The sequence below is a fragment of the Oenanthe melanoleuca genome, chromosome 1 (genome assembly GCF_029582105.1).
Source record: "Oenanthe melanoleuca isolate GR-GAL-2019-014 chromosome 1, OMel1.0, whole genome shotgun sequence".
Lineage (NCBI taxonomy): Eukaryota > Metazoa > Chordata > Aves > Passeriformes > Muscicapidae > Oenanthe > Oenanthe melanoleuca.
This window is the reverse complement of record NC_079333.1, coordinates 54,804,836-54,828,930: the sequence shown is the minus strand read 5'-3', so window position 1 is coordinate 54,828,930 and position 24,095 is coordinate 54,804,836. Positions and strand designations below refer to the sequence as shown.

Below are 24,095 nucleotides of genomic sequence, written 5' to 3'. Positions count from 1 at the left end.
CATACTTACTGGATCAAAGTTTTAGGAATGATGTGGTTAAGGTTGGCTTTTTAAATAGTGGATGTTACTGTCGCTGCTTGCTATGTGGGAGTAGGCTGATCATTTTTCTTGAACTTCCTACTGCTTCATATATATAGAGAGATAGATAATCACAGTGTTCACATGAACATTAGCTCATAACTGCATGTTCTCATTTTGTAAAGTTTCTTGGGGTTTTTTTTGGGTTTTGTTTTTTTCTTTTTATAAGGAGTTCAAACTTCTTTATTTTTTTAAAGTGTCTTCTAAAGACTAACTTCTATGGGGTAGTATTGGTTTTTGGATAAAAAATTTAAACTTACTTCCTGAGAGGAAAAATTCTATACACATCGTGCATGACTGTAGTTTTTTGAAGGAGAAAAAAATAATATTTTTCTGCAGAAAACCATTAAAAAAATTTAATCCTATTATTTTAGACACCGGTTTATACCTAAGCACTTTGCCCTCAGTAGCTGACTGCTTAGCTGCTTGTACTGAAGGCATGCCAGGGAAAATAGCCAAACTGTCTTAGGGTGAACAAGTTCAGAAATGGTAAGTCTTCTGCTTGAAAAGTGTACCTTGATACACTGTCTGCAGAGCTACAGTGACTTCTGTGCTTCATAGCAAATAATCCAAATGAGAGAATTCTTTGTACCACTCTGTGATTTCTAATGAAGGAATTCCAAATAGCAATCCCTGACCCAAGCCTGTTGATGTTTCAGATTAATTTTTTTGCACTATTTCTTGTATTAGGAATAGGGCACAAATTAAGGGATTCCCCACCTTTACTTTTCCAATGTAATTTGATGTCTTTGGAATGGTTTTAAATTGCTGTGAATGAACTAACAAGATCAGCATGAAATGCAGTGATGTTTTTGTCTTAAATTTTTGTTTAGCTCTGTTGGAAGAGAAGGATTTCACTCTGTTGAATCTGTTGTTAGCCAGCAGATGAGTCTTAGTATTGGTGATGATAGCACTGGGAGTTGGTCCAATCTAAGTTTTGAAGATGAACATCCTGATGAGAACAGCAGTTTTCTTCACCTAAGTGACAGGTAATTATAAAGATGTTAGTATAGTTAAACAGTTACCCTGACATCAAATAACTTGTCATCAAGTGGTATTTCTCCTAGGGTTTGGGGAGAAGAGATTATTTTTGTCTTCAATACACAATGACTTTTTTGCTAGAAATGGCTCTAATATTATGATTTTGCTTTCTTACAAAATGTTGTTCGCCATGAGTGTTCATAGTCTGTAAAATATATGGAGAGTGTCATTGATGCCAGGGAATCACATCAAGTAAAACTGTACATATGAAATTTAAGTATTAGCAAAATATATAAGCATTTTAAAAACAACCACATGTAAAACAAGCTTGAGAATACAGTTTATAACTTGTGCTTTAAAATATTAAAACTTAAGCCTTGAGAAAATGTTTCATATAAATTCATATATTTTTGAAGAAATGTAATGGCTTAATTTGCATGATGAGCTTTTACAGCTATTTTTTTCTTTTTTGGGACTGGAATTTATAAGCTGGTCTAACTGGCATTGGTGGAATGTTTATATACTACTAACCATGGACTTGCAGGTGTGGAATACTGGAACTTACCTGTTCAGGGCAGTAGCTTTTTCCACAGAGCTTCTCACTGCACTGTCCCTGGCTGATTGATAACTAACAAAGATTAGAATGGCAGTTCTAAAATTTGCAATGTCTCTGCCTGTTTCCAGGGAGAATTATACTGAGAGTTGTGGCCCAAGCTTCTATATAAGGAAAGTATGAGGAGCAAATAAACTTAGTTTTTTATGATTGATATAAAAAAGTTCAACATTTCTGTTGAAGAATAGTAGAAATGGGACAGAGATATTTTCTTTAGTTAGTACTTCCAGCATTGCTGAGATTAAAGTCAGTATGGGAGACATGCTTGCTTAAGTAATATCCAAATAGGTTATTTGGTACCAATGTGGAACTACTCAGTTAAATGTCTTCAGTATTTTTCATGTTTTGCTTAACTAAATAATTTAATCAAACCATTACTATAATTTATCACTCATGCACTTTAATAATTTTGTAAAAGAATACATTAGCTGAGAGTTTTTTTAGAAAAACATCGTTTCTTAAACAAGTGAAAATTATTATGAAAATCTGAGTATAAGGAAGAATATTCGCTATATTGGCACAAATACACAATAAAATATAAATTAGTTGATAATGGGAAAAAGTATAAAAAAAATTCATGACCAGTAGTGCCTATGTTCCATTTGTTATATGTTTATCATTTTCATAAAACAGATGTAAATGAAAAGAAGGTAATTTATATAACTTGGAAGAAAATCTGTGTCTCATTAGAGGAGGAATGACCTGTGTTAACATGTTACACTTAGAAGGGGAGACATAATTTGGATAGCAAGGTGTTGATGTAGGAAACAGGCATGTGCAAATTGGTGAGCTGGTTTTACAGGACTGATTGTGGCTTGATACCAGCACGTGTGTTCATCTGTGTTGCTGAGGTTCATCACTGAAGGAAGGATCTGGGATTGTTGCCCTGTGTGGAAAAAGATAGCCAGGGGGAGATCTGTAACAAGACCAGATTCAATAATACCCTGTTGTGGTTTAACCCCAGCTGACAACTAAGCCCCACCCAGCCACTCCTGCCAAGGTGGTATGGGGGTGAGAATTGGAAGAGTGTAAGTGAGAGCACTCATTGAGATAAAGATGGTTTAACAGGTAAAGCAAAAGCCATGCACAAGCAAAGCAAAACAAGAAATTAATTCACTGCTTCCTGTGGGCAGCCCCGTTAAGATGAAAGTTATTTAGAGAACTTGCTAGTTAGTTATGCAGAGAAGTACTTGTGTCTTCTGCTTTTCATGCCTAAATTGAGTGATTTAAATTTAGAATTAAAAAGTTCTTAGGCTTTCTCTCTAGTTGATGTGTAGCATCACATAGAATAGGCTTTTCATCCAGCATCCATGTTGAGTAATAACTCAGAGCAGAAGCCTCTTGCTTTTCTTGTTATTCTACTGGCTTTTGTTGAAGATCTGCATGAACCATTATAGAGGCATTAGAATGCCTTTTTCTGTTTATTGCTTGTTTTGTGGTTACAGGAGTTTATTTTAAAGAGTACTAATTTGTCTGTTAATTAGAAAAAGGTCTCATTCCTTATTCATACCTCACTGTAATCGTATGGTTCATTATATATGATTATTTCAGACTAAGATTGACCTCTGTAAAGTGCATGAAGTCTCTTACCTAATCAGAAAGGTAGTGTGTAGAGGTTACTCTGTTATATTATGAATTCTTTATCCTTTAGTCTGAGAACCAGGGCAGCTTTTATTTCTATTTATGTTCTGCATCTGTAACTTGCAGTGAAAGAGGCACTGTGAGTGCAAAGTTTGCATACCAATAGGCTATATTAAACATTTTTATACCTGTAATTTAATGATTTCAAACCAAACTTAATACTTCATGTAGAATGTGATAGTCTCACACAGTAGCTTGAGAAATGTATTTTAGACCAGGTTTGCATTTTCTGCAAGTTGGTTTCTTCAGAAGCTCCTGCTCTTTAATTTTCTTTTTTCTTGTTTGTATAATAAGAGAACTCTTTGAATTTTCTTTGGATGTGAAGTCTAAATAAGCAACAATGTACTGAATAAGGCACTTGCAACTTCGTAAACTTTTTTTCTTTTTATCTGAGTGTGTTTGTCTTGTAGACTTACCTGCTGTTCACTGTTTTGAAACTGGTATCCAAGCAGGCATTCTGGAGAGCAAGGGACACTGATAGGTGATTATGTTACTGGCAAATGCTTGAAAGAGATCAGTGTCTGTCTCTTGAGATGTTTTCTTCCATCATTTTGCTATGTGCCATGAGTGGAAATGAGCTTCAACAGTCACATAAAACTTAGGTGGAGAAAGCATCTTCTTGCAGCAGCTGTTCTCTGCAGTTACTCTGCAGCTTCTCATGCCATCTCTAGTAGACAGTCTACTTTCTTGAAGAATGCTGGATATTTGGAAGTCCTATTCTAGGAAGGCTTCCAGACATGCTCTGGGGGAAGTATGAAGCTGGGGAATGAAGATTTAATCATATGACTTGCTCAATATTGACAGGTTGAACAAACTGTGCTATTTATAATGACTGAAATTAATGAGTGTAAAAACATTCAGTTTTTTCAGTTCTTTGCATTGGCTTGAATGTAGTCATAGAATAAATGCAATATTTTTGTGAACTGTTACTGAAGTAATCTTTTCAGTATTGTTTTCATAGATTTATAAGCCTCACTTTTTTTAAAAGACCAACTTGTACAACAGTGATAAAAATTTTAAAAAAATATTTAGGAGTTCCATCTCATCAGGCTGTTGGAGATCACTACTGGGTTTTTGGAGTGTGATGGAGAGATTTTGTAAGTGAAGTTGTCTTCACAATGAATAATTTTATTAGCTGCTTCTTAAGCAAATAATACAGATGTAATCCATTTTCCTATGAGTAATCCTTTTGAAATTATTGAGCTTTTATAAATAACAAGCCATGTGCTTAGACCTGAGGACAAAATTCCTATTAGCACTGATCTGAAAAATTAATGAGTACAAATTAATACTTTCACCAGTGCACTGAAACCTGCTAGTTTTGGATTAATTGTGCACATTGCTGCTCTGGATAGCACTGAGAGTCATGTTTGTTCCAGCAAACCTGTCTAGAAAATTTCAGTGCTCTTGCATTAAATGTCTCGACAAAAGAGTTATAAGGAAAATGAAGGTTCTAGTTTGAGCTATTGTTCATTTCTAGTTCAGCTGTCTTCTCTTCTTCTCCTGGCAGTAATGGTAACAGCAGTAGCTGGAGCAGTCTTGGTTTAGAAGGGGATGTGTATGAGGAGAATTTATCCTTTCCAACATCAGACAGGTTGGTTGAGTTGAGAAATATAAACCAGATGGGTTCCTCATAATTAATGCATGAAATCATCATTTCTGAAAATAAAAATACAACACATTTTTTTATGCTGATACATTATTCACACTCTTCTCACTTAATCACAATATGATTTTTTCATTAATTAATCCACCTTGAATGATTAAATTTTTCTGTGCTAAAACTGAATAATGTGTTTTGCTTGCAAAAAGGTCCCTTTTTTGCATGTTCTTGCCTGCAGTTTATAAGTCTTTAGATTTATTTTTTTTTCTTTCAGACTAGAGCTTGCTTCCTACAGGATTTCTGGGGCTTTTTTTTCCCTTTAGCTTGTGTAAACTTCCAGAATTGCATAGTAATTGGTTTTATAGACCACTTAGGCTTACCTATAGCTATTACTATCTGCGACAATAAGGTGGCTCAACCTTTTCACATATGAAGCAAAACTATTAAAATCAATAAGTAGCACATTTAACACCTTTCTCTTGTTTCTCTCTTCTCCCTTTTCCCAAGAGAAAATCTTGTGAAGTTGATGATGTCTGTTTACAACATGAAATGGTGTGAGAAATGAAGCTGCTTTTCATGATCACTCCTTAATTTTTTTATGATCTTATCATTTAACCTTCATTACAGTCTTAGAATTTACTGCATGTAATGCATATATTGGATTGTATTCATATTTTTGTTTTTTTAATTAAAATACAGTGATGGAACAGAAGATAAAGATGAAGATTCCAAGGATGCTGTAGAAGGTAATGTCAGTTCCTGCATATACTACTGTTCTTGTTCTGTGCACTGTACATTAATTGTTTTGTTAATTCTTTTTCTTTCTAGTCTGCAAAGCAAGGTGACAACTCTATTATCCCTATTCATCATAATGAGTGTTAGTCAAGTGTCAGAATGTTAGATTAATGCCCTACATAATCCTTTTAATACACTGAAATTTGCAGCCTTTAGGAAGTGCTAGTTACTGATGCTTACATGAATTTAATAACATAAGGTAGGGAAGTTTCATCAGCTTGTTGAAAGTGTGAATTTATATTTTAACTTTTTAAAATATTTGTTAAGGAGCCATGGCAATGCAATTAACATGCTGAAGAAGTTACTCAACCTGGACACATTAATCTTGGGAGAGAGTCACAAAAAACAGTAAAAATCTTGGATTCAATGCATTTGCTATTTTCTCTTTCTTCATAGTAAAGTATAACATAGGGTCTATCCAGAATCTTTTTACAACTTTGTGGTATGTTAGAAGATTTCTCTGCTCTGGTTCCAGCCTGATTGATAGGCTCAAGATTGTTAACTGAAATGAAAACAGCCTGAATACACAGTGTGTGAAGATGGTTTTAAGATGAGCTGATGTTAAAACAAGTTGTAACACAACTCTTTTTATGTATTGGGTGTGTTCTGAAGATAAAGTAAGCATTTCCAGAAACTTCTGCTACTTTCTTACAGAGCATATTCAGCCTTGTTGCACATCTTCAAGTAGTCTTAATGTAAGCAGAAAGATGTGTGGGTTTAGGGTTTTTTGATTGGTTTGAGATTTTCTTCTCTCTTTTAAAGCTCCTGGAAAATGTATATAAGCGACTGGCATCTCTTAATTGTATTAGAGTGATTGTAAGGGTATAAGCAAATAAAGCTATATTAATGAATATTTTTTTCCTCAGAATAATTGTAATTACAATATTTTCTGCTCTGTAGGTTTCATCTGCTTTATCAATATGTCTTTGCTTTCTTTTGGTCTCAACTTTAAAAAGTCCTGGCATCTCAAATACTCGAATTGTTCAGTTAGGATAGTGATTGGATTTTTTTCTTTACATGGTTTAGGTGTCACCTACTGTCTGTAGTGCAACAGATGCTTTGTATTGTATTAAGGATTTTCTAGTGAAATTTTTCCAGTGTAAGCTCCTCACCTTCTCACACTGTTTTGAAAAGGCTCTTTCTGTTATGTAATTGTAGGACTGTTTAAACAGTGTGCTAGGTAGAAGAACTTTGTACCTGGTCTTGTACATTTGGAAGTTCTGTTCATGTCGTACCTGTAAATGTCTGGCTTTTTCTAAGCTGGCTGTGCCTTCTTCACCAAAGAATTTGAATCAGAGCCTTATTATCAAATGTACATCTATTTTAAAAGACTAAAAAATGTACCAAAATTTCTCAGCAATGTTACTGCAATGCTTTCCACCCACTGTCATTTTTTTTTTTTTAATTATTCTTTTTCCTATATAGAAGTTAAATTTTGGGGCTCCTAGACAAATACTCAGTTATCCACTAAAAGCACTGTTTTGTTTGACAGTTTTGCTAGTTAGTTTTCTCTTGCTTTTACTTCTGGGGGAATCTGTTTCAACTTGCTTGACTTTTCCAGTTGGGAATGAATACCTTACGTATCTCAATTTTCATGACCTTAGTTGGAGTAGTATTGAGATTGAGGTGAACTCAACAGGAATATGTGGTTTTTTTACTAATATATTCCATATTTCTGGACTCAAGTTCAGTAGTCTGGAAGCAGTAGCTTCAGCTTGGAGAGCACTATGTACATGCCTAGCTGTTTCTGGGTGTGTGACAAAGCATCTCTGTGGTAGCTGTATCCAGAAACTCAACTTGGGAACAGAAGTTGACAATACTGTAGTTCTTAAGTGTTAAACACAACTACTCTTCCAATGCTGTAAAAATTTTTGGAACTTATGCTATAAAAGAATTTTTGAAAAACTGGATATGCCTCAGTAAAACCAGTGGTATATTCTGGAAAACTTCAAGAGTCAGTCTGATCAGTGCAGGAAAGAATTCAGAAATGCGTACTTTTAAAAATCAGTTAGATGGAAGCATAGCAAAAAATAGCAGCTAGAAATGGAAGGAACTGATGGACCATGTGAGAGCCATTGCTGTTCATTTTATGAAAGTCTGTGCTGAATTTCTTGTCATTTGGAATATTCATTATAGTTTAGGTATCTTTTAATACTTAGCTATGTTTGCACACAGCTATAAATTGGATAAACAGTGCTTCCTAATGGGAAAGTGCTAAAACACTTGAGACTAATCTAATTCTTTCCTTTCATATTTCCTTTCATATCTGTGTATACTAAATTGAGGTTTTTAAGATAATACAGTCTATAAACAGTGAACTACAGAGATTTTTTTGGAAACAATTTGACGCTATAGATTTGATTATTTTATATTTAGTATTAGGTTTGGAGCAAATGCGGAAGACTTTATCAATAATGAATATTGATCTGGAACCAAATCTAGTGGACCTGCAGCTCAGAGCAGCACTCCAGTGGCTGGCAGCTTCTGAAACTGAGGTGTCTGACCTTCACTTTCGTGACACTGCTGCAAGGGAGTTTGTCTTTGTAAGTATTCAGGTTTGATGGGAGGTGGGGAAGGAGAAGTATTTCCTTGACTTCCATTTGCTGTGATATACCAGCTGCTATTACTTCATTTGCTGTTCATTGCTGAGGAAAATCATTATTTTAATCCTGAGAGGTCGAAGTGTAGCAGCTTATTTAGCCTGTGAATATACCATACATGAACCAGTATTAATCAAAGCTGATTATTTCACTTCTTCACTTACAAGTGTTTTACTCCAAAAAGGATGCAATTACATAATTTCTATTTGGTGCAAGTTTGTTTTTTTTGAGCACTTTTTGCTTAGTATTTAATTGTCTATAAATTGACTCTTTCCAAGAACTTGGTCATGCAATTTTTTTTCTAACTTAGCATGTCCTGCCTAGGGTTTGTTTTGTTTTGTTTTTTGTTTTCTTTTGTTTTGTTTTGTTTTTTGATAGCAAAGATACATTGTCTTGTTAGAAAGAAGTTTAGTTTAGAGGTTAATATTATGTCTTTATTCTGTAAGCAGCTAAATCCAAAGCTATTGAAAAGAGCTCTCAATAAGGTTTTTTTATTCATAAGTGCCTTTACCTTCATTTTATTGATCAAACTTTAAAGGAACTGGCCTTTAGCGATTTGTGTCCCTTTGGAAAGGCACAGTATTTTGGTGTACATACTGTCCTGAGTATTTCCATCAGAAACATATAAGAGAAAGTTATTATTCCAATGAAATCATAAAACCTATTCTTTCATGGCTGCACAACAAGCTACACATGATAATCTGGAACTTCTTACATTAAACCTATATTTTTTTAATCAAGAAATTAACATTACCTTATTATTAAAAGGCTAACTTAATAGGTATATAGGCGTTGTCTCTAACAATGAGGTTCATAGGAATGGTAATTACAAAATATTTATATTTTGGGACCTCATAGTATGAAAAAGGGTTAACCTGATGCCATTAATAGTATTTTAACAATTGAGGTCTTGGCAAAAGTGACTTAACATGCTTACCAGTATATTAAGGAAGAAAAAGCTTGCTCTCAGTTCTGAAATGTAATATTAACTCTTCAGCTTGGGACTTTCCAGAGCTTACATCATCATTTCAGGAGAAAGCGGAGTTAGTGGGAGGTGAAGGTCAGTATGACAAAACAGACTCCCGGAGTTGGAAGGGTGTGTACACTGGTGATGCTCAGCTACTGGAGACTTGTGGCAAAAATGTGAAAGATGCCTAGAGGCCAGTCCAGATTGTACCTGGTCTGCATTTTCCTAAGAGAGGCCCCTCCCTTCCTAGCATACAAAAAGAATGATAATTTTGAGGTGTTTCTCTGCCTGTGTAACTGTATGGAATGTGTATTTGATTTTAAGCGTAGCAAGTTTTGCATTCTTATTTCAAATAACCCAGAAAGTTTGGAAATGTTTTCTGGGCGTGTAGAAATACATGCCCTATGTTCCTTTTCTGGAGCTTGGTATGTTTGATTTAGATTTATTTCAAGAATGTGTTTTGTTGTACATTAGTTCTGGTAGAGTGGACTTTGTGCTTCCATAAACTGGAAGGCAATTTGAGAATACTTTTCTGTACTATTTGAAATTGTTGGTTTAGTCCTTATATTCATATGTTTCTTTGTTTCAGTTTATAAGTGCCTTAACACAAAGAAGAAAATATATTACTCTTTCTGTCCCCACATGCTTGGCTGAGCATTCTCTGAAGGTTTTTGGATGTGGACGAGTCAAGGTTAGGGATAGCACTCATTCTAACCTCATGAAGTTTTTTGTCTTCTTTTGAAGATCTGTTCATGTGTTTAATTCTTGTTGCAAATACTTTGGTAGGATAGTGGTAGGACCCACAAGTGTTAATAATTTATTTTCTGTGTATCTGAGATACATGTATCTGACAATATAAAATGAAAGACAGAAGAGAGATGGCAGGTGCCTCTTCTTTTTATTTTTCCTTGAGTCTCTAATTCTTTGGCCAGCTCTGAGTTAAGAGACTACAAAGTTGTGGTGCTGAGATTTGAGCCAATGCTCCAGGACACAGAGGGAAGATATCATTAGCTGGCTGTGTATCTGAGAGTGACTCCAGCTACCTTAACAAGAGGACATACCAAGAAGAGCAGTGTGCCCTCCTAAAAAGCTGTAATATTTTTCTATTTGACACTTCAGTCATAATAGTCCAACAGTCCTGAAAATGCTACAGTAGTTAATTTTATAGATGATTTTTAGTTCTCCAGATGCAGTTATGTTAAAATAAATTGAAATTTTGCTTCCCTCCCCGAGGCAGAGAATGACGGCCCGTTTTTGATTCCATCCCGCTTCCCACTGGGAGCGGTCTCAGAGCAGACCGAATTATGCTGGACACAGCCGTTCCCGGCTCCTGTAAGGCTGAGCGAGCCCCTGCAGAGGGCGCTGCCGCCCAGCGGGAAGCGCCGGCCGCGTCCCGGGGGCTCTGCAGCCGCCTGGGGCTTGGGCATCTCTCGGGAGCCACCCCGGCTTCCTGGGGAGCCGGCCCGGGCTGGAGACGTCGGAAACAGCTCTTTCCTCTGAGAGCGGCTGGTGAGCTCAGGAAGGGAGGAAAGGCTTGTGGGAGCTGATCGCAGCAGGGTCATGAGCCACCGATGCGATGCGGCTGCGTGAAAGGCAGGAGTGCTCCCAGCGCTGTCAAGCAGGGTATTGCTGCAGCTGGGTGTGAACTCTTACTTAACCCTTACTTGTTATGCTCAGCAAGGCAGAAAGGAGTTAAGTATCTGTGTACGGAGCAGAATACATTTGTATTTGTGCCAGTAAATTCATGGCTTCTGTGAGATGCCGTACAATGTGGATATGCAAGTGCCTGGATTAAAAAATCATATGTATTCAATTTTTAATCAGACCTTACCTAGCTCTTTTAAGGTTCCTATTTTGAGTAAACTCTTAATATTTCACTTGTCTGGCAGTAAGAAACAGATTGATCATCTAAAGAAATAGTGAGATTAAACCTAAAATGTAGATGCCAGCTCTGTCGTTTTACCATGGTGGAAAACTTCTTTGGACAGAATTTTTATATTGTATTTGCTGAAGTAGGTACTTGGACATTAGCCACACTTTCCTCTGGCAGAGGAAAGAAAAATGACCATTCTTTTATAAATCAACAAACATCATTTACAAAATTGCATGTTGTAGTCTATAAAACTCCTACTTCCTGTGCTCTGCTTTAAAATTCAGAGAAATAGCTACAGATTTCAGTCTCTTCTTGTATAGAAAATGTCCTTTTTTTTTTTTCAATGAAAAAGTTTCCAGAGTTCAGAATAAATTATGATCAGGATTAGAGAGGATTTTTTTGCTTGTTCAAGTTAATGGTTTTCTCAAGAAGTTAATTGTTTGATACATGTTTTTATGCCCATGTTCTTTCTGTGAGTCCTATCACCTGCTTTGGTGGAACATCAGCTAGGTAAAGAAGCAGGGAAAGATTGTCTTCCTTTTTATTTTTTATAGAACTTTATTTTGCAATCTGGCAGGTCTCATAGTAGAAACTATATGAATTTTTAATTTTGGAACTGCGAAAAATATTTCCCTGAACACTGTGTATAACTTTTTTTAAACTTAATATATGGAATGTCTTGGTAGGGACTATAAAAGGGGATAAAAATTTGCAACTTTAAAGAATAAGTAGAATATCTAAACTGTTTACGAAATGCAGCATTGACAGGTGTCCAGAAAGCTGCAGAGAACAGTTTGTTTGTGTGGGTGTTTATTTGTTTGTTTATTTATTCATTTAAACTTAACAATTTTAAGTTTTTTACTCCTGGGCAAGTTGTCAAATTCATTTTTTCCTTAGAGTTGGCTTGTTTTTTACACGTATAGCTGAGCTTGGCACATCAGCAATGGAAGATTTTTTTTCTTTGGATCCTGAGGGAAAAGAAATGTTTTCAGCTACACTGTTCTCTACTCCTGAGTGGTAGTTTAACTTAATCATCACCTTTTCCTCTTCCCCAAGATGTTATAATTTCCCAACTCTGAAGACACTGTTTTCATTGAGGGTAGTGTCTCTGCCACCCCAACCACACTATATGTTGTGAAAGGAAAATCCACATCCTTTTATTAAGACAGAATTTTGTCTTTTTATACATGCATTATTGACATGGGAGGGGTGGCAAATGTCTTAATCTTGTGTTCAGAATTTCCTGTTTTCTGCAGTCTTGATGAACCACAGTCCTCATACCTGTGGCACCACATAATCTGAAAATGGTGCTCCCTCCAGAAGAAAGTTTTGTGAAGACTGCCCTAAAGAAAAGTGCTTGAATCTTGCGGAAGTTTTTGTTTTTATAGATGTGGGAATAATGATTAACTCATTACAACTGATCTCTTATGACTTCACGTTTCAATAATAACTTCTGTAACTTAATCAGGATGTCCCAGTGAAAATATTTTGTTTTGTGTTCTCCTGTCTCCCCTTAGCTTTCCAGAAGACTGAGAGAAAGGGACTGGAAAGTTGGAGATCTCTTGCAAGCAGTGCTGAAATATTGTGAAATGATAGAGACAGCCTCTGATGGAGAGCAAGCTCTAAGTAAATCTTTGGTCAGCTGGCTTCTGGAAAATGTCTGAAAAATCCAAAGATGCAACACTCTTCACTCCATTCCTCTTCTGAAAGGAGATAGAAGGAACACAGATGTGTGAAGTAAAATTCAACTAGTGAATGTTTAAGTAATAGTCAGCATTAAAAGACTTTGAGGTGAAAGTCAAAATAGCTGTGCTGTGCTTTGTGATACTGTGCACATGGTATTTTTATTCAGTCCATAATCGATGTTGTCCACCCACACATAAATTGTATTTACTGCTGTGTTCATACCACTGAGATATTTATGAATGGCCCTCGTCTATAATCGTAGTCCACAGGAGACAGTCTCAGACATGATGTTCAGGATTCCCCTTGTGTCAGGATAGCTCTTTCTCCCACTCCTGTGTGCTGTATTCACAGCAGGACTAAGAGCACTGATTTCAGCAAGAATCTGCTCTGGAATGCCTTGCTGCAGACAGTGGAAAAACTATTCATCTTAGCCAGGTGTTATGTGCCCAAGAGCAGCATTGCCAGGAAGAAAATTGTGACCTGCCTGAACAGCCCCTTAATACAGTCTGGCTTCATAACCACCTTACCAGTTTTAACTTTATGTGAAGGTGGGAGAGTCTGCTCTGAAATTGCTGAGGTGCAAATGCATGAAACTGTTGACTCCTGTAGAGCTGGTAACTTCTGGGAGAAGGGCAGAGTGAGAAGTTGAGCATAATTTCATAAGTACTTCTTCAGCAAGGTTTCCTGAAGCTTGTCAGTCAGATTTAAATTGCTAAATTTTTTGGTGAGGCTTTTTGTACACAGGTACTTCTGACAGTAGCTCTGTGTCAAAGAATTTGTACATTAGTCTCATGAAGATGTGTTAAAAATAGAAGATAGAAATTTCTGAGGATTTCAGCCATCTTTTTGAATAGTTTTAATTCTTTATTTCAAAGCAGCCACATACAAATTTTCTTTTCATGAAGACAGGTAATTTTGTTACTCAGCATGAAAGTGTTTAGCAAAGAAAGCTAATAAAAATGTGAAGGTGAAACTTCTTGGGCAAATTGATATTTCATTTTGTTAACTGGCTTCACTGAATTTTTTTAAAGGCACTTTTAATTCAATATTTTTAACAGTCTTGTCAGCTTTATCACCAATGCTCCTGATTTGCCTTTCTGTCTGAACAGAAATCTGGACCTTCACCTATCCTGTGGTTTGAAAATTTTTTTTGGCATTTTTTTTTTTTTTTATATATCCTTTGAGAGAAAAAGGCACTGGTGATTACCAGGTTGCCACCTAAAACTTGGCAAATAATCATAGAGCGTTACTGATTTTGGATGAACAAAAAAATCTTAATAGCTTTTTCTCAGAAAAATATACTGTTGATATGGTGCACAGTTTTGTGATCCCAAACAAGGAGAGATATGGTCTCCAAATCTATTCCTGAGTTTTAATGGCATATGTACAATTCTGATTTCCCCTACTCTGTGAATTGCTGTGGAGTGTCACACTGGCAAACTCAAGAGCGCTCTTCTTGCAGTGTCTTTGTGTTTCAAGAAAACATTCCACTGGCCTTTTTGCAGAGACATGGTTGGTTTTAGTCCTGTTTTGTCATCTGGATTTCTGCCTTGGATCTCACAAAGTTCACCTTTGTCACAGAGCCAAAGATTTTTCATGTTTTTATATCTGTACATAATGTGTTCACACATGTGAATACATGCAGATATTTTTATCTGTATGTGCATGAGATCTCACTGCTCTGAACTCCTGGTGCAAACTTCTATCACTAAATTAAAATTCTGTTATGCTCAGTTTATTTCCTCACTTCATATATCATTTCACTGGTTGAAAAATCGATGTATGTGACAAAAAGACCAAAACCACTTCAAGGTCTTTTGTATTGTTATCGTAATATAATCCAGACATCAGGACATCAGAGCCCAAAGCATGTCAGGGGAAGTTATTTAATTCCCATATTTGGAAGATAATTCTAGTAGCAAATATTTTTTAAGAATTGTACAAAGGTTGTCTGAATTTTTTTCTTCCTCTCCCAAATGTATTCATTTTCATTTTTTTTTTTTAAGGTTGATTTTCTACATTGTTTTAGACAAAAATTTGAAATAATATTCCTGGTTATTATATACCTTTCTCTTAACACAGCAATAATATACTTTTACAAATTTACCTATAAAATTGAAATGTCAGGGAAATAAAATGCTAAAAGCAGTGCCTCATGACTAAATTTTGCTCACCAATTGGAATTTCAGGGCATGAGGATACAGTACAGTACAGTAAAGTGTTTCTGTACAGTGAGAAAGATATCGAAGGTATTGCAAATGTACAAAACCATACATTTAAAAAACCTACAACACAACCAACAAAAAACACTGCAGGAACAGCCATTCTAAAATTCATTTATTCAGAATGATGTATTTTATAAAGTTGGTGAAGAGCTTTTTCTTTTTATTTTCTTTTTTGGAGAAAGGCAGAAGATCATGCTATTCACAAAGCTTACAACTATTCAGAAAGTTAACTGGACAACAGTTTTACTGAAAATTATCTTTATAAATGGAATCCTGTTTTCAGACTGGATCAAATATGTTGTGTAACTATTGATTGGTGTTACATTAAGGAAGAAATGGTTTTATTAGCCTCTGAGGAAAGTAGCATAGTTTCCAAATTTTCATGAGAAAAATGTTATAAAATACTTTGTTTTTACTGAAAACAAGCAAAGAAACCAAGCCAGTTTTCTATGCAAAAAGTTTTAAATTTGTTCTGAATGACTTGACTTTTCTCCTTCTGCATGAAAAACATGCCTGGCAAAATTATTACAATTGAATAATTTTAATAATCTTTGAAAACCTTACTCTGTCTATATCTAACTGGTGCTCTTTGCCATATTAGTGAGAAAGCTGTTCCTTGCTAATGCAAGTCTTAAATTACACTTTTACTGAGTTTGTTTAAAACTCCTGACCACAAATGCAGAAACGTAAGTGAAAGCTGTAAAAACATGAAAGGCCACATTCTGGTCCCTTTAAAGCAGACAACTCTGCTTTATAAACAGACATTATAAGGTAGAGTTTGTTTCATCTTGCATTTTTGCTGTATGTGGAACCCTGGTAATTTAATTTTTCTGTTGAGAAAAATATATCCTAGAATGTTATTGTTTCAGAAATCACCCAAACACTTCATAAATACTTTGGTGTTCTAAAAAATGGAAGTGTTGTGATATTTTGTAAGATTCTGTAGAAAAAGCACTTTGAGAAATAGTCTGTCTATAAAGTAAGTTAGAAATGACCATTTTTAAAACTAGTTTAAACATTCAGAATGGGGTACATAAATAATACAAAGTATGCATAAAGCCTTAAAATAAAAACCAAACAAAACTCAAACCCATAATCTAAAATTAAAGAGGATTTGCTGTCTCAAAACAAGGATGTAAAAAGGCAGCTCAGATGATGTACATGAATGCAATTTCTGTATAATCTTTGTTTTTGAGTTTTAGAAGATTGTTTAAGCTTTTTAGAAAGAAGCAAACCAAAACCCCCAAAACCCAGAAACCCACATTCCGAGACTCATTTGGTCTCTCAAAAATGGTATCAGATTTTGAATGTTAATTTTCTAATGTTACTTTGTCTGGGACCTTTTCTATGAAGAGAGACAAATTGTTGGAGATGGGAACACATTGAGTAGTAAACACCAGCGCAAACCCCTGTAGTTCTAGACAGTCAACTTGCAAAGAAAAATACAAGATTCAGGAATGATTTTTATTGTAAGAAGTTTGGCTTTTCAGCAAGAGCCACTACTGTCAAGTGTCTACACAAGTCACTACACATTTACTGTACTTGAGCTCTGAAGAGGCAGGTACAGAGCCCAGCCACTGTAGTCACTTTATTTTGTACCATCTTTGTACATTCCTGTTGTATAGCTGGTGTTGTAGTTTTAGAGGGCCTTTGTTCTAATGTTTGAACCGTATTTAATGATAAAATTTATTATAATTTGCTGGAACTGCTGCTTATTTGTGCAGTGTTACAGTAATTCACAGCCCAGTTAGTGATGCAATTGTATACCAAAAGCAGTTTGAATAACTAAATGTTTATGTAACTGTACTCAATGAATATGAAGGTCTTGTACTGTATAATGGTGACAAGTTTTGCCATTTTAGTAATTTAACTATATTCAGTTTTCAGATTATGAACTCCAGGTTGCACTAAATTTGTCCTTGTTTTAGCAGTGGCTTAAAATAAAACACATTTCACTGGCTTTGAGAGTGCTGTCCTTTCTTTTAAATTCATGGGATATTATTTTTCTTTTCAGCAAACACAGCTAAGACCAGTCTTGGCCAGTGGCTGTGTGAAGGCACTTGAGGAGGGGTATAGTAAACAGTGCATCAGTAGATGGCATACTTCTTACAGAGTTAAATTGGAGTCCTGCAAGGGGTGAGGACCCTGCTTTACTGTCTTTGGGTTGAAAAATGAACCCACAGTTGCACTGACATGCAGTAAAGTGTCACGTGGACTCTACTCACAGCACAAGGGGGATGTAAGAGCCAGTCAGCTTCATCTTGCCTGGAAGCTGGGTTAGTACGGTGGCCTTGATACTTCTGTGTGGACTGAGGTTGGATTTTGGTCTTTGTTCAGTATTTGCGAAATTAGCTTAGAACTCAGATTTAGGCTTCTGGACAAATACAAGAATACTCTGCTAATGAAATGTGTGAAACGACATTTCACAGGCTTCTTCACAATCCTAGTGTTTGGAATTTTGTGAAATGCATCAAAAAGCATATTGTCAAGTACCCTAAAATAGTAATGCTGAGCAGAGATGATGTGTGCATCTGTTTCTAAGATTTAGAGGTACTGCTGTGCAAATAGCTGTCCTAATGTCTTTTGATGTATAAGTTGTGAGTCTACTATTCTCAGCTGGGTTTCATTTCAAGGATTAGGAAATTTTCACTGAAGTTCCTTTAAAACCAGTAAGTGTGAGTAACTCTCCTTGATTATTTTTGCAATGATTGTTTAAAGGAGGTTCCTTTAGTATTTTGAGATTGCTTCCAAAAGGAGCATTCTTGTGTTTCATTACCGTATCAGTTTCAAAGATTTTTTGTTTGGGTAATGCCTCATGGTCAATCACATGGAAAATATATGTTAACTGAAGCAAGTAAATAACTTACTCTACAAATACTGTATGTTCAAAAAAAAGGCAAGTAGTGAGTTGGAAACAAAAGATTTTCATAAAGAGAAAGAAGATACTCATGTGGAAGATAAATCTGAGCTTTTTTCTTCCTGCCTTGGTCTTTATTTTTCTTTCATTCAGCAGTCTGGTTCTGGCTGGCTTCATTCAACCACAGAACAGTATCCATGCACTTTGTTTAACCTTGGTGTATTAAATTGAGAGTTAAGTCTCCAGCTAGTCCATAGGCTTCACCCAACATGTGTGCTACTCCATCTCTTGCTGCTGTTGGTCAGACCTTCCTCTCAGTCCCTAGCCTGAGCTCCTGGTGTGACTGAATTCCACGCTGGCTATTGCTCCGAGCCTCCGATTGGAAGGTGGCTACGGAAAGTGAGTCACGCCAAGGCTGCAGAAATGTACCCAGATCACTGACCTTACTGGTTATTGAGCACCATATTAATCAAATGCTGTCTCTTTCCCCTGCTGTTGAGGCAAACCATGAAGCGTGTGACTGCTTGGGGCAAGGGAACTGATGGTGACAAGCATGAGGCCATGTCTGTGGTCAGGGTACTGGCTATCTAGTCCGTGACCACACAACACCTTTCCACAGAAATTGCAAAACCTGAAATTAGGACTTTTATGGAGTCAGAGCATACAGTCTGCATTGCTTTTATCCTTCTGAAAATTACTGCTGCATGTAGGACCGTGAGGGAGCTTTGCGTGCCTTTACTTGGGTTGGTTTGTTTGTTTTTAATTAAGAAAGGGCAAAAGAGAACACTTGTGCAACTCATTTGACTCAGGTTTTTGAAATTCCAGTGCTTCAACCAGGAATCAGATGAATATTGAGAAAAGAAAGTCTGTGATAATGTGGTACTTCTTTCTGCTATTTGGCCCTGTAGCCCACTTAATTCCAATCACCTATTTTGTACAGCCTCCACCTCAATTAGCTTCTAAGTTAAATCAGAGGCTCTTCCTACACTTTACTTGTGGCTGTTGCTGGTTTCTACCTCTTTTCTGTCCCTTGTCAAGTCTTGTGGTGCAGCTGTCGTTTTCAGCTTCTCTTTTGACCCTGCTCTGTTGTCCTGATATGACTTCTGGCCTTCTCATTCTTGTCTGGTGGAAGTGGTTAAAAACCAGCAAGGGGAGTCTTAGCTGTGAGGCTATGGAATAAGGCTTGCCTACCAGAAATCATCAAGCAGCGAAGAAGAGCTAAACTTGCTTTTGGCTGAGTTTTTCACTCCTGTAGGAAAGTAATCTGTGGTTGCTTGGTTTGGAACCCAATTTACTGCTTGCAAAACCCTTGGATTTTATGCTGATCTAAAAGTAACTTTTAAGCTGATACCGAAGTATAATGTAACTCTAACATACTCCTGCTTCTTGCTGCCAGTGTGCTGCTGGTTGGCTTCCAGAAACAGGGCAGAACTCAATCCTTTGGAAAGCTGGCAAAATACCAGTTGTTTCATCCAGTTGCATCAGGTCTCAATTTAGATAGATAGTAACTTTTAACAGCAAATAGTCAAGACCTAAGAAGGTTGTATTTTCATATTATTGCCCCATAGTATTGTGCTGGGAACAGATGCTGCAACTGGATTGATAACCACACAAAATCAGACATGATTCTATGAAAATGCTAACAATATGGACAGAAATACAGCAAAGAACCATCTGCTTCTGCTGGAAGTTGTAGTTCAGAGAAGATGCATCAGGTTTCTGTAGGAAATTAAAATATGGCTCAGTGGAAACCAAGTAGTAAAAGCAGAGAAATTATGTCAAGAGAAATGGCAATACTCAGGTGTGCTGTTGAATTCTTTATAGGATGTTATGCAGTATGTATCAGAGAGGAGTTGGAGTTCACAGCTAAATCCATTGGAGTTAAAAGGCACTGGGAATAGGAGAGCATCCAAGCTAACTGTTACAGGACTATGAGATGCTTAACTAATATTTCTGTGGCAACAGATCATACACATTTTTCATTCTTTTAGCTTAGGAGGTTCAGAACTTGGCTTGCGTCCTAATTTATTGCTGTAAACTATGATGTGAATATTTTATCTTCAGGGCAATCAGAGTCTTCAGAGGGTTAAGCCTGAAACATCCTGACAAGCCTAGTACATGCTGGCATCTTCAATAAAACCTCTTTTCCTGTGACTGCCTGAGAAAATAAAGAGGTGGGTGTTGAAAATTCCCCAAGGAATCCTCATCAGTATGATCAAAGTGCTATTCAGAGGCTCCTAGAAACATGGTTTCAGAGAATTTGGTAATTTTTGTTTAAAATTATCTTGTGAGATTTTTTTTCATCATCTGCAAGTGTTGGAATGACACTGCTTATGGTATATGCCCATATTGTAGTCTGTGTGTTTAAAATATTATTTACTTTATTTTTCTCCATGTATTAACTTGCCGCAACTGTTAAGAAAAATTTAAGTACACAAAAAATTCATCCTTCCTGCTGCCATCCAAATTACACTGGATGAATGATTTAGATTAATTAGGGAAATAACCATTAATCTGAATACATGGCAGCAATGAGAAGGTTGGTTGTTTCCATCGTTCATTTTCAATTTTCTTTCTTAAAATGTAAACATTTTCCAGTAATTAAACTGGAAGTGCAGTAAAGCTAAAGCTCATGAAATTGTCTCTAATTAACAAGGAGAAAATGAAAGAGAATGAACTGTGGTCACAACACAGTCTTGACCCTGGAGGTTACTTAATTTGAACTGAAATTAATTTCCTACCAACTGTCTTTTGTGTGCAAGGCAAATGTTCAGACAGAGTTATGTCCTAAATTCTAGATCTGTTTTTAAATGCGCAGTTCCTACAGTCTTGGGTTGTTAAGAAGAGTAAGGGTTGCAGTTCTTTCTTTCTTTTCAGTTATAGTGACCTAAATGCGTGGGACTTTTTAACTAATCCACCTTCTCAGTATAACTAGTACCTTCCAGCAGGGGTTGTGGATTGCATTGACCCCACATAGCATCCTTGGCACCTATTCCATAGGGTTTCTGCATTTTGCTTCCCTGACTCACTTCAATACTACTCTCTGCTCCCAAAAGGTCTCCCAACCTCAAGTCCCATAGTAACTGCAGACACTTTATTGACCCTGAAGAAGGTGAAATCTGTTGGAAGGAGTCAGTCTGTAAAATGAAACAATGATCCTGGGCTCTTCTGAAGAGTTTTGGACATTCACAATGACTTCTTGTATTCACCAAATCCTGCAGTAGTTAGCATTTTTATTATTCTCCCAAATATGATCAAACTAATATTTTAGAATTTCAGATGCTTTCCTGTAATAACACTTGAAAACTGTGGGCCTTTCCAGGCAAATCTGGAAATCACTCAGGGTCTGCCCCAAGCTGGTTGCATGTAGAAAAATCCTCATAATTTGGAAGGTTATCGCTTTGGAAGTTCAGCTCTCACCCCCTCAACATATGGAGCAGGTGGAGAAGAGGCCACTAACATGACCAGATGGCTGGAGCACCTCTCCTGTGAAGACAGACTGAGAGACAGACTGTGGCTGTTCACCTAGGGAAAAGAAGGCTCTGGGGAGCCCTTACAGCATCTCCCAGTACCTATAAGGGTCTGCAAGAGAGCTGGGAGAGGGCTTTTTATAAGGGCATGTAGTGAGAGGAAAAAAAGGAATGGCTTTAAACTGAAAGAGGAGAGGTTTAATCAGATATTTTGAAGGAATTTTTCACTCTGAGGGTGGTGAGGTGCTGGTTGCTCAGAGAATTTGTGGATGCTCTTTCCCTGGAATTGTTCAAGGCCAGGTTGAGCAACCTGGTCTAGTGGAAGGTGTTCCTACCCACAGCAGAGGGGTTGAAACTGGATGAGTTTTAAGGTCCCTTTTGACCCAAACCATCCTATCCTTCTAAGTACCTGACGTGTTTTTTGGCTTCTCTGTGGGGAGTCAAAAGGATGAAAAGTCTCACCCTGTTCTAAATGATGGCTCACCTTCAAAGCAAACCCATGGCTTTGTGAAAGTCAAGGAATTCCCAAAGATAATAGAAATGAAAGGATCTAAGGTTCCACATGATATTATCCCTCTTTGTTTTGTTTTCCCGAGGGCATGACTTTGTAATAAAAGTAGTAAAAGTACAACAGTAGTAAAGACTGCATTAAGATGCATGATGTTTATAACTCTGTGATTGCCTGGAATAAGGGAATTCGCTGCTCAGCTCTTACATGAGGCTTCTGGAAGATCTTTTGGGTAGGTCTCCTATCTTATTATTCCTTGTTTCTCATTTTGTGAAGCTGACTGATGCCTCCTGCCCTTTGCTCAGGGAGATTGTGGGAATTGTCTCCCTCTCCTCTACGTGATCAAGAAGTCTCCTGCCAAGCTGAATTTGATTGATGAGGCTCCAGGGAAAGAGGTCATTGGCAGAAGGGAATGTGTGGCTGTTAACAGGCATGTTAGGTGGTCATGTGTTAATTTAGGTGCAGAGAGCTAATTTAACAGCTAATTAACCACCCCTTGAGAAGACCTGAAGTAACCATTTCAGAATTGCAGTCCTCTCCCATTGAGAAAGTATTGGTCACGGGTTGACGTGATTGAAAATTGCAGCATAAAAGGTAAAAATGTTCTTCATGTTATGTTTGAAAGAAATAAAAATTTCTTTAAGAAAAGTTACATAAATAACTGGGTATTTCCTCTCAGTGTATGGGAGCTCACACTGAAAATGCTCCTTGTTAGCCTTAAAATGTGTTCTGATGCCTGCAGCCCTCCAGAGGATGGTTCTTCATGCACTCTATTTACAGCTGAGCAGAAGAGAGACCTCTGGGATGCTACTGAAGCACATATAATGGCAACAAGGAGATAAAACCATTCTGGCTGTGCTGCTCACCTGACAAATACCGTGCTCTCAAGAAAGCCACAGGAATGTTTTGAAGAAAGCAGCATAACCACTCTCCTGCTGGTGGTTTGGTGAACCTCACGGGGCGGCCCACAATCGGATGTCAGGCCATACTTTCCAAGCAGCAGGGCTGGTCAGTGGCTTGACATGAAATACAGCCAGGCTTGTGCTCCAGGTAACGCCACCACAACCTGTTTAGAATGTTTGCTGTGTTTATGGAAAGCAATGGGTGCTTTGGACCATCACAAGCACCTTCATGATGAACTATGTGCAAATTGCCCCAGCCATGATCTCTCTGGCTGAATCTCATGTAAATGTTAAACACTTGAATTTTCACCCTTATAAATACAGAGCTTTGATGCTATAGGCTTGCATGGTAGCAAACTTTGCCAGGTTTTCAGGCAAGGCCAGTATGTTAAATTATAGTAAATGTAGTGCATGCTTCTCTCTGTAGCTTGATAGCTGTAATTTGTTAGCTAGAAATGCACTATTACATACATACTGAGGTTTTGTGGATTTCCTGGCTTCATTTTTACAATGAGGACAAGTGATTAATCATGTAACATGTCTAGTGACGAGTGAGCACATCTGGTCCTGCTTTTATTGCTGTTTTATTTTACTCCCTTCTTCTGCACCTCTCCAGTTTGCACAGTTTTATACCAGTTCTTCTGCTCAGCTTTAATCTTTGTACTAATCATTGACAAGTTCAGCAGCCTTTTAAGGAAAAGAATGACACAAAAGTAAGACTTTTAAATGCTAAGAAAATTGTCTATACTCAGATTTTTTTTTTCCTTTGGAGATGTATGATTAATGTAAAACACATAAACAATTAAAACTTCTTATCTACTAGTAGGTAAGAAGTCTTAATTGTTTATGTGTTTTACATTAAGGATGAACATAGTACCTGGATGTTGAATGTAAAATTGTGAGTTTTGACATTTTGTGAAGTAAATCTTTTCTGTCAGGTCCTTGTGGTGAACTGTATTTGAGAGAGAGATGCATCTTTATTTTCAACAGCCTTAAGTGATCTTCCACATCTTCCACCTGCCTCCCACCCTCACTTTACCAAAAACACTGTCCAAGATGTCTCAGCACCTGCAATATCCCATAAGTAATGTCCTGGCACCAATAGAGGACATTGGCCCATTTTCAGTTCTTTACATTTTTCTGCATCTCCTTTTAGTAACTTTGCTCTGGAAATACAGCAAAACCTGGCTCATGACTGAATTTACTTTCAAAAACCTTTACTTTCTTTAAAAACCTGTCACCCTCACCGCAGTAGGAGTGGCAATTCCAGATTGTAGGAAATTTGTTATGTTTTTG

The 24,095-nt window shown here is 36.9% G+C and overlaps 1 protein-coding gene across 4 annotated transcripts in view; it reads left to right on the top strand.

Moving 5' to 3' along the window:
- AKAP11 (A-kinase anchoring protein 11) overlaps nucleotides 1-24,095 on the top strand; it is a 384,481-nt gene that overhangs the window by 25,805 nt on the left and 334,581 nt on the right. The window contains exons 8-12 of one of the 4 annotated variants that reach the window (XR_008840926.1): nucleotides 912-1,067; nucleotides 4,824-4,907; nucleotides 5,616-5,662; nucleotides 8,094-8,254; nucleotides 12,669-16,583. Coding sequence is in view for 1 of the 4 variants with exons in the window: in XM_056495943.1 (XP_056351918.1) it covers nucleotides 912-1,067; nucleotides 4,824-4,907; nucleotides 5,616-5,662; nucleotides 8,094-8,254; nucleotides 12,669-12,815 (595 nt within the window). In the remaining 3 variants the exon portion in view is untranslated. Of the gene's footprint in view, nucleotides 1-911; nucleotides 1,068-4,823; nucleotides 4,908-5,615; nucleotides 5,663-8,093; nucleotides 8,255-12,668; nucleotides 17,023-24,095 lie in introns of those variants that run through there. The other 3 variants (XM_056495943.1, XR_008840928.1, XR_008840927.1) reach the window with 3 other exon arrangements.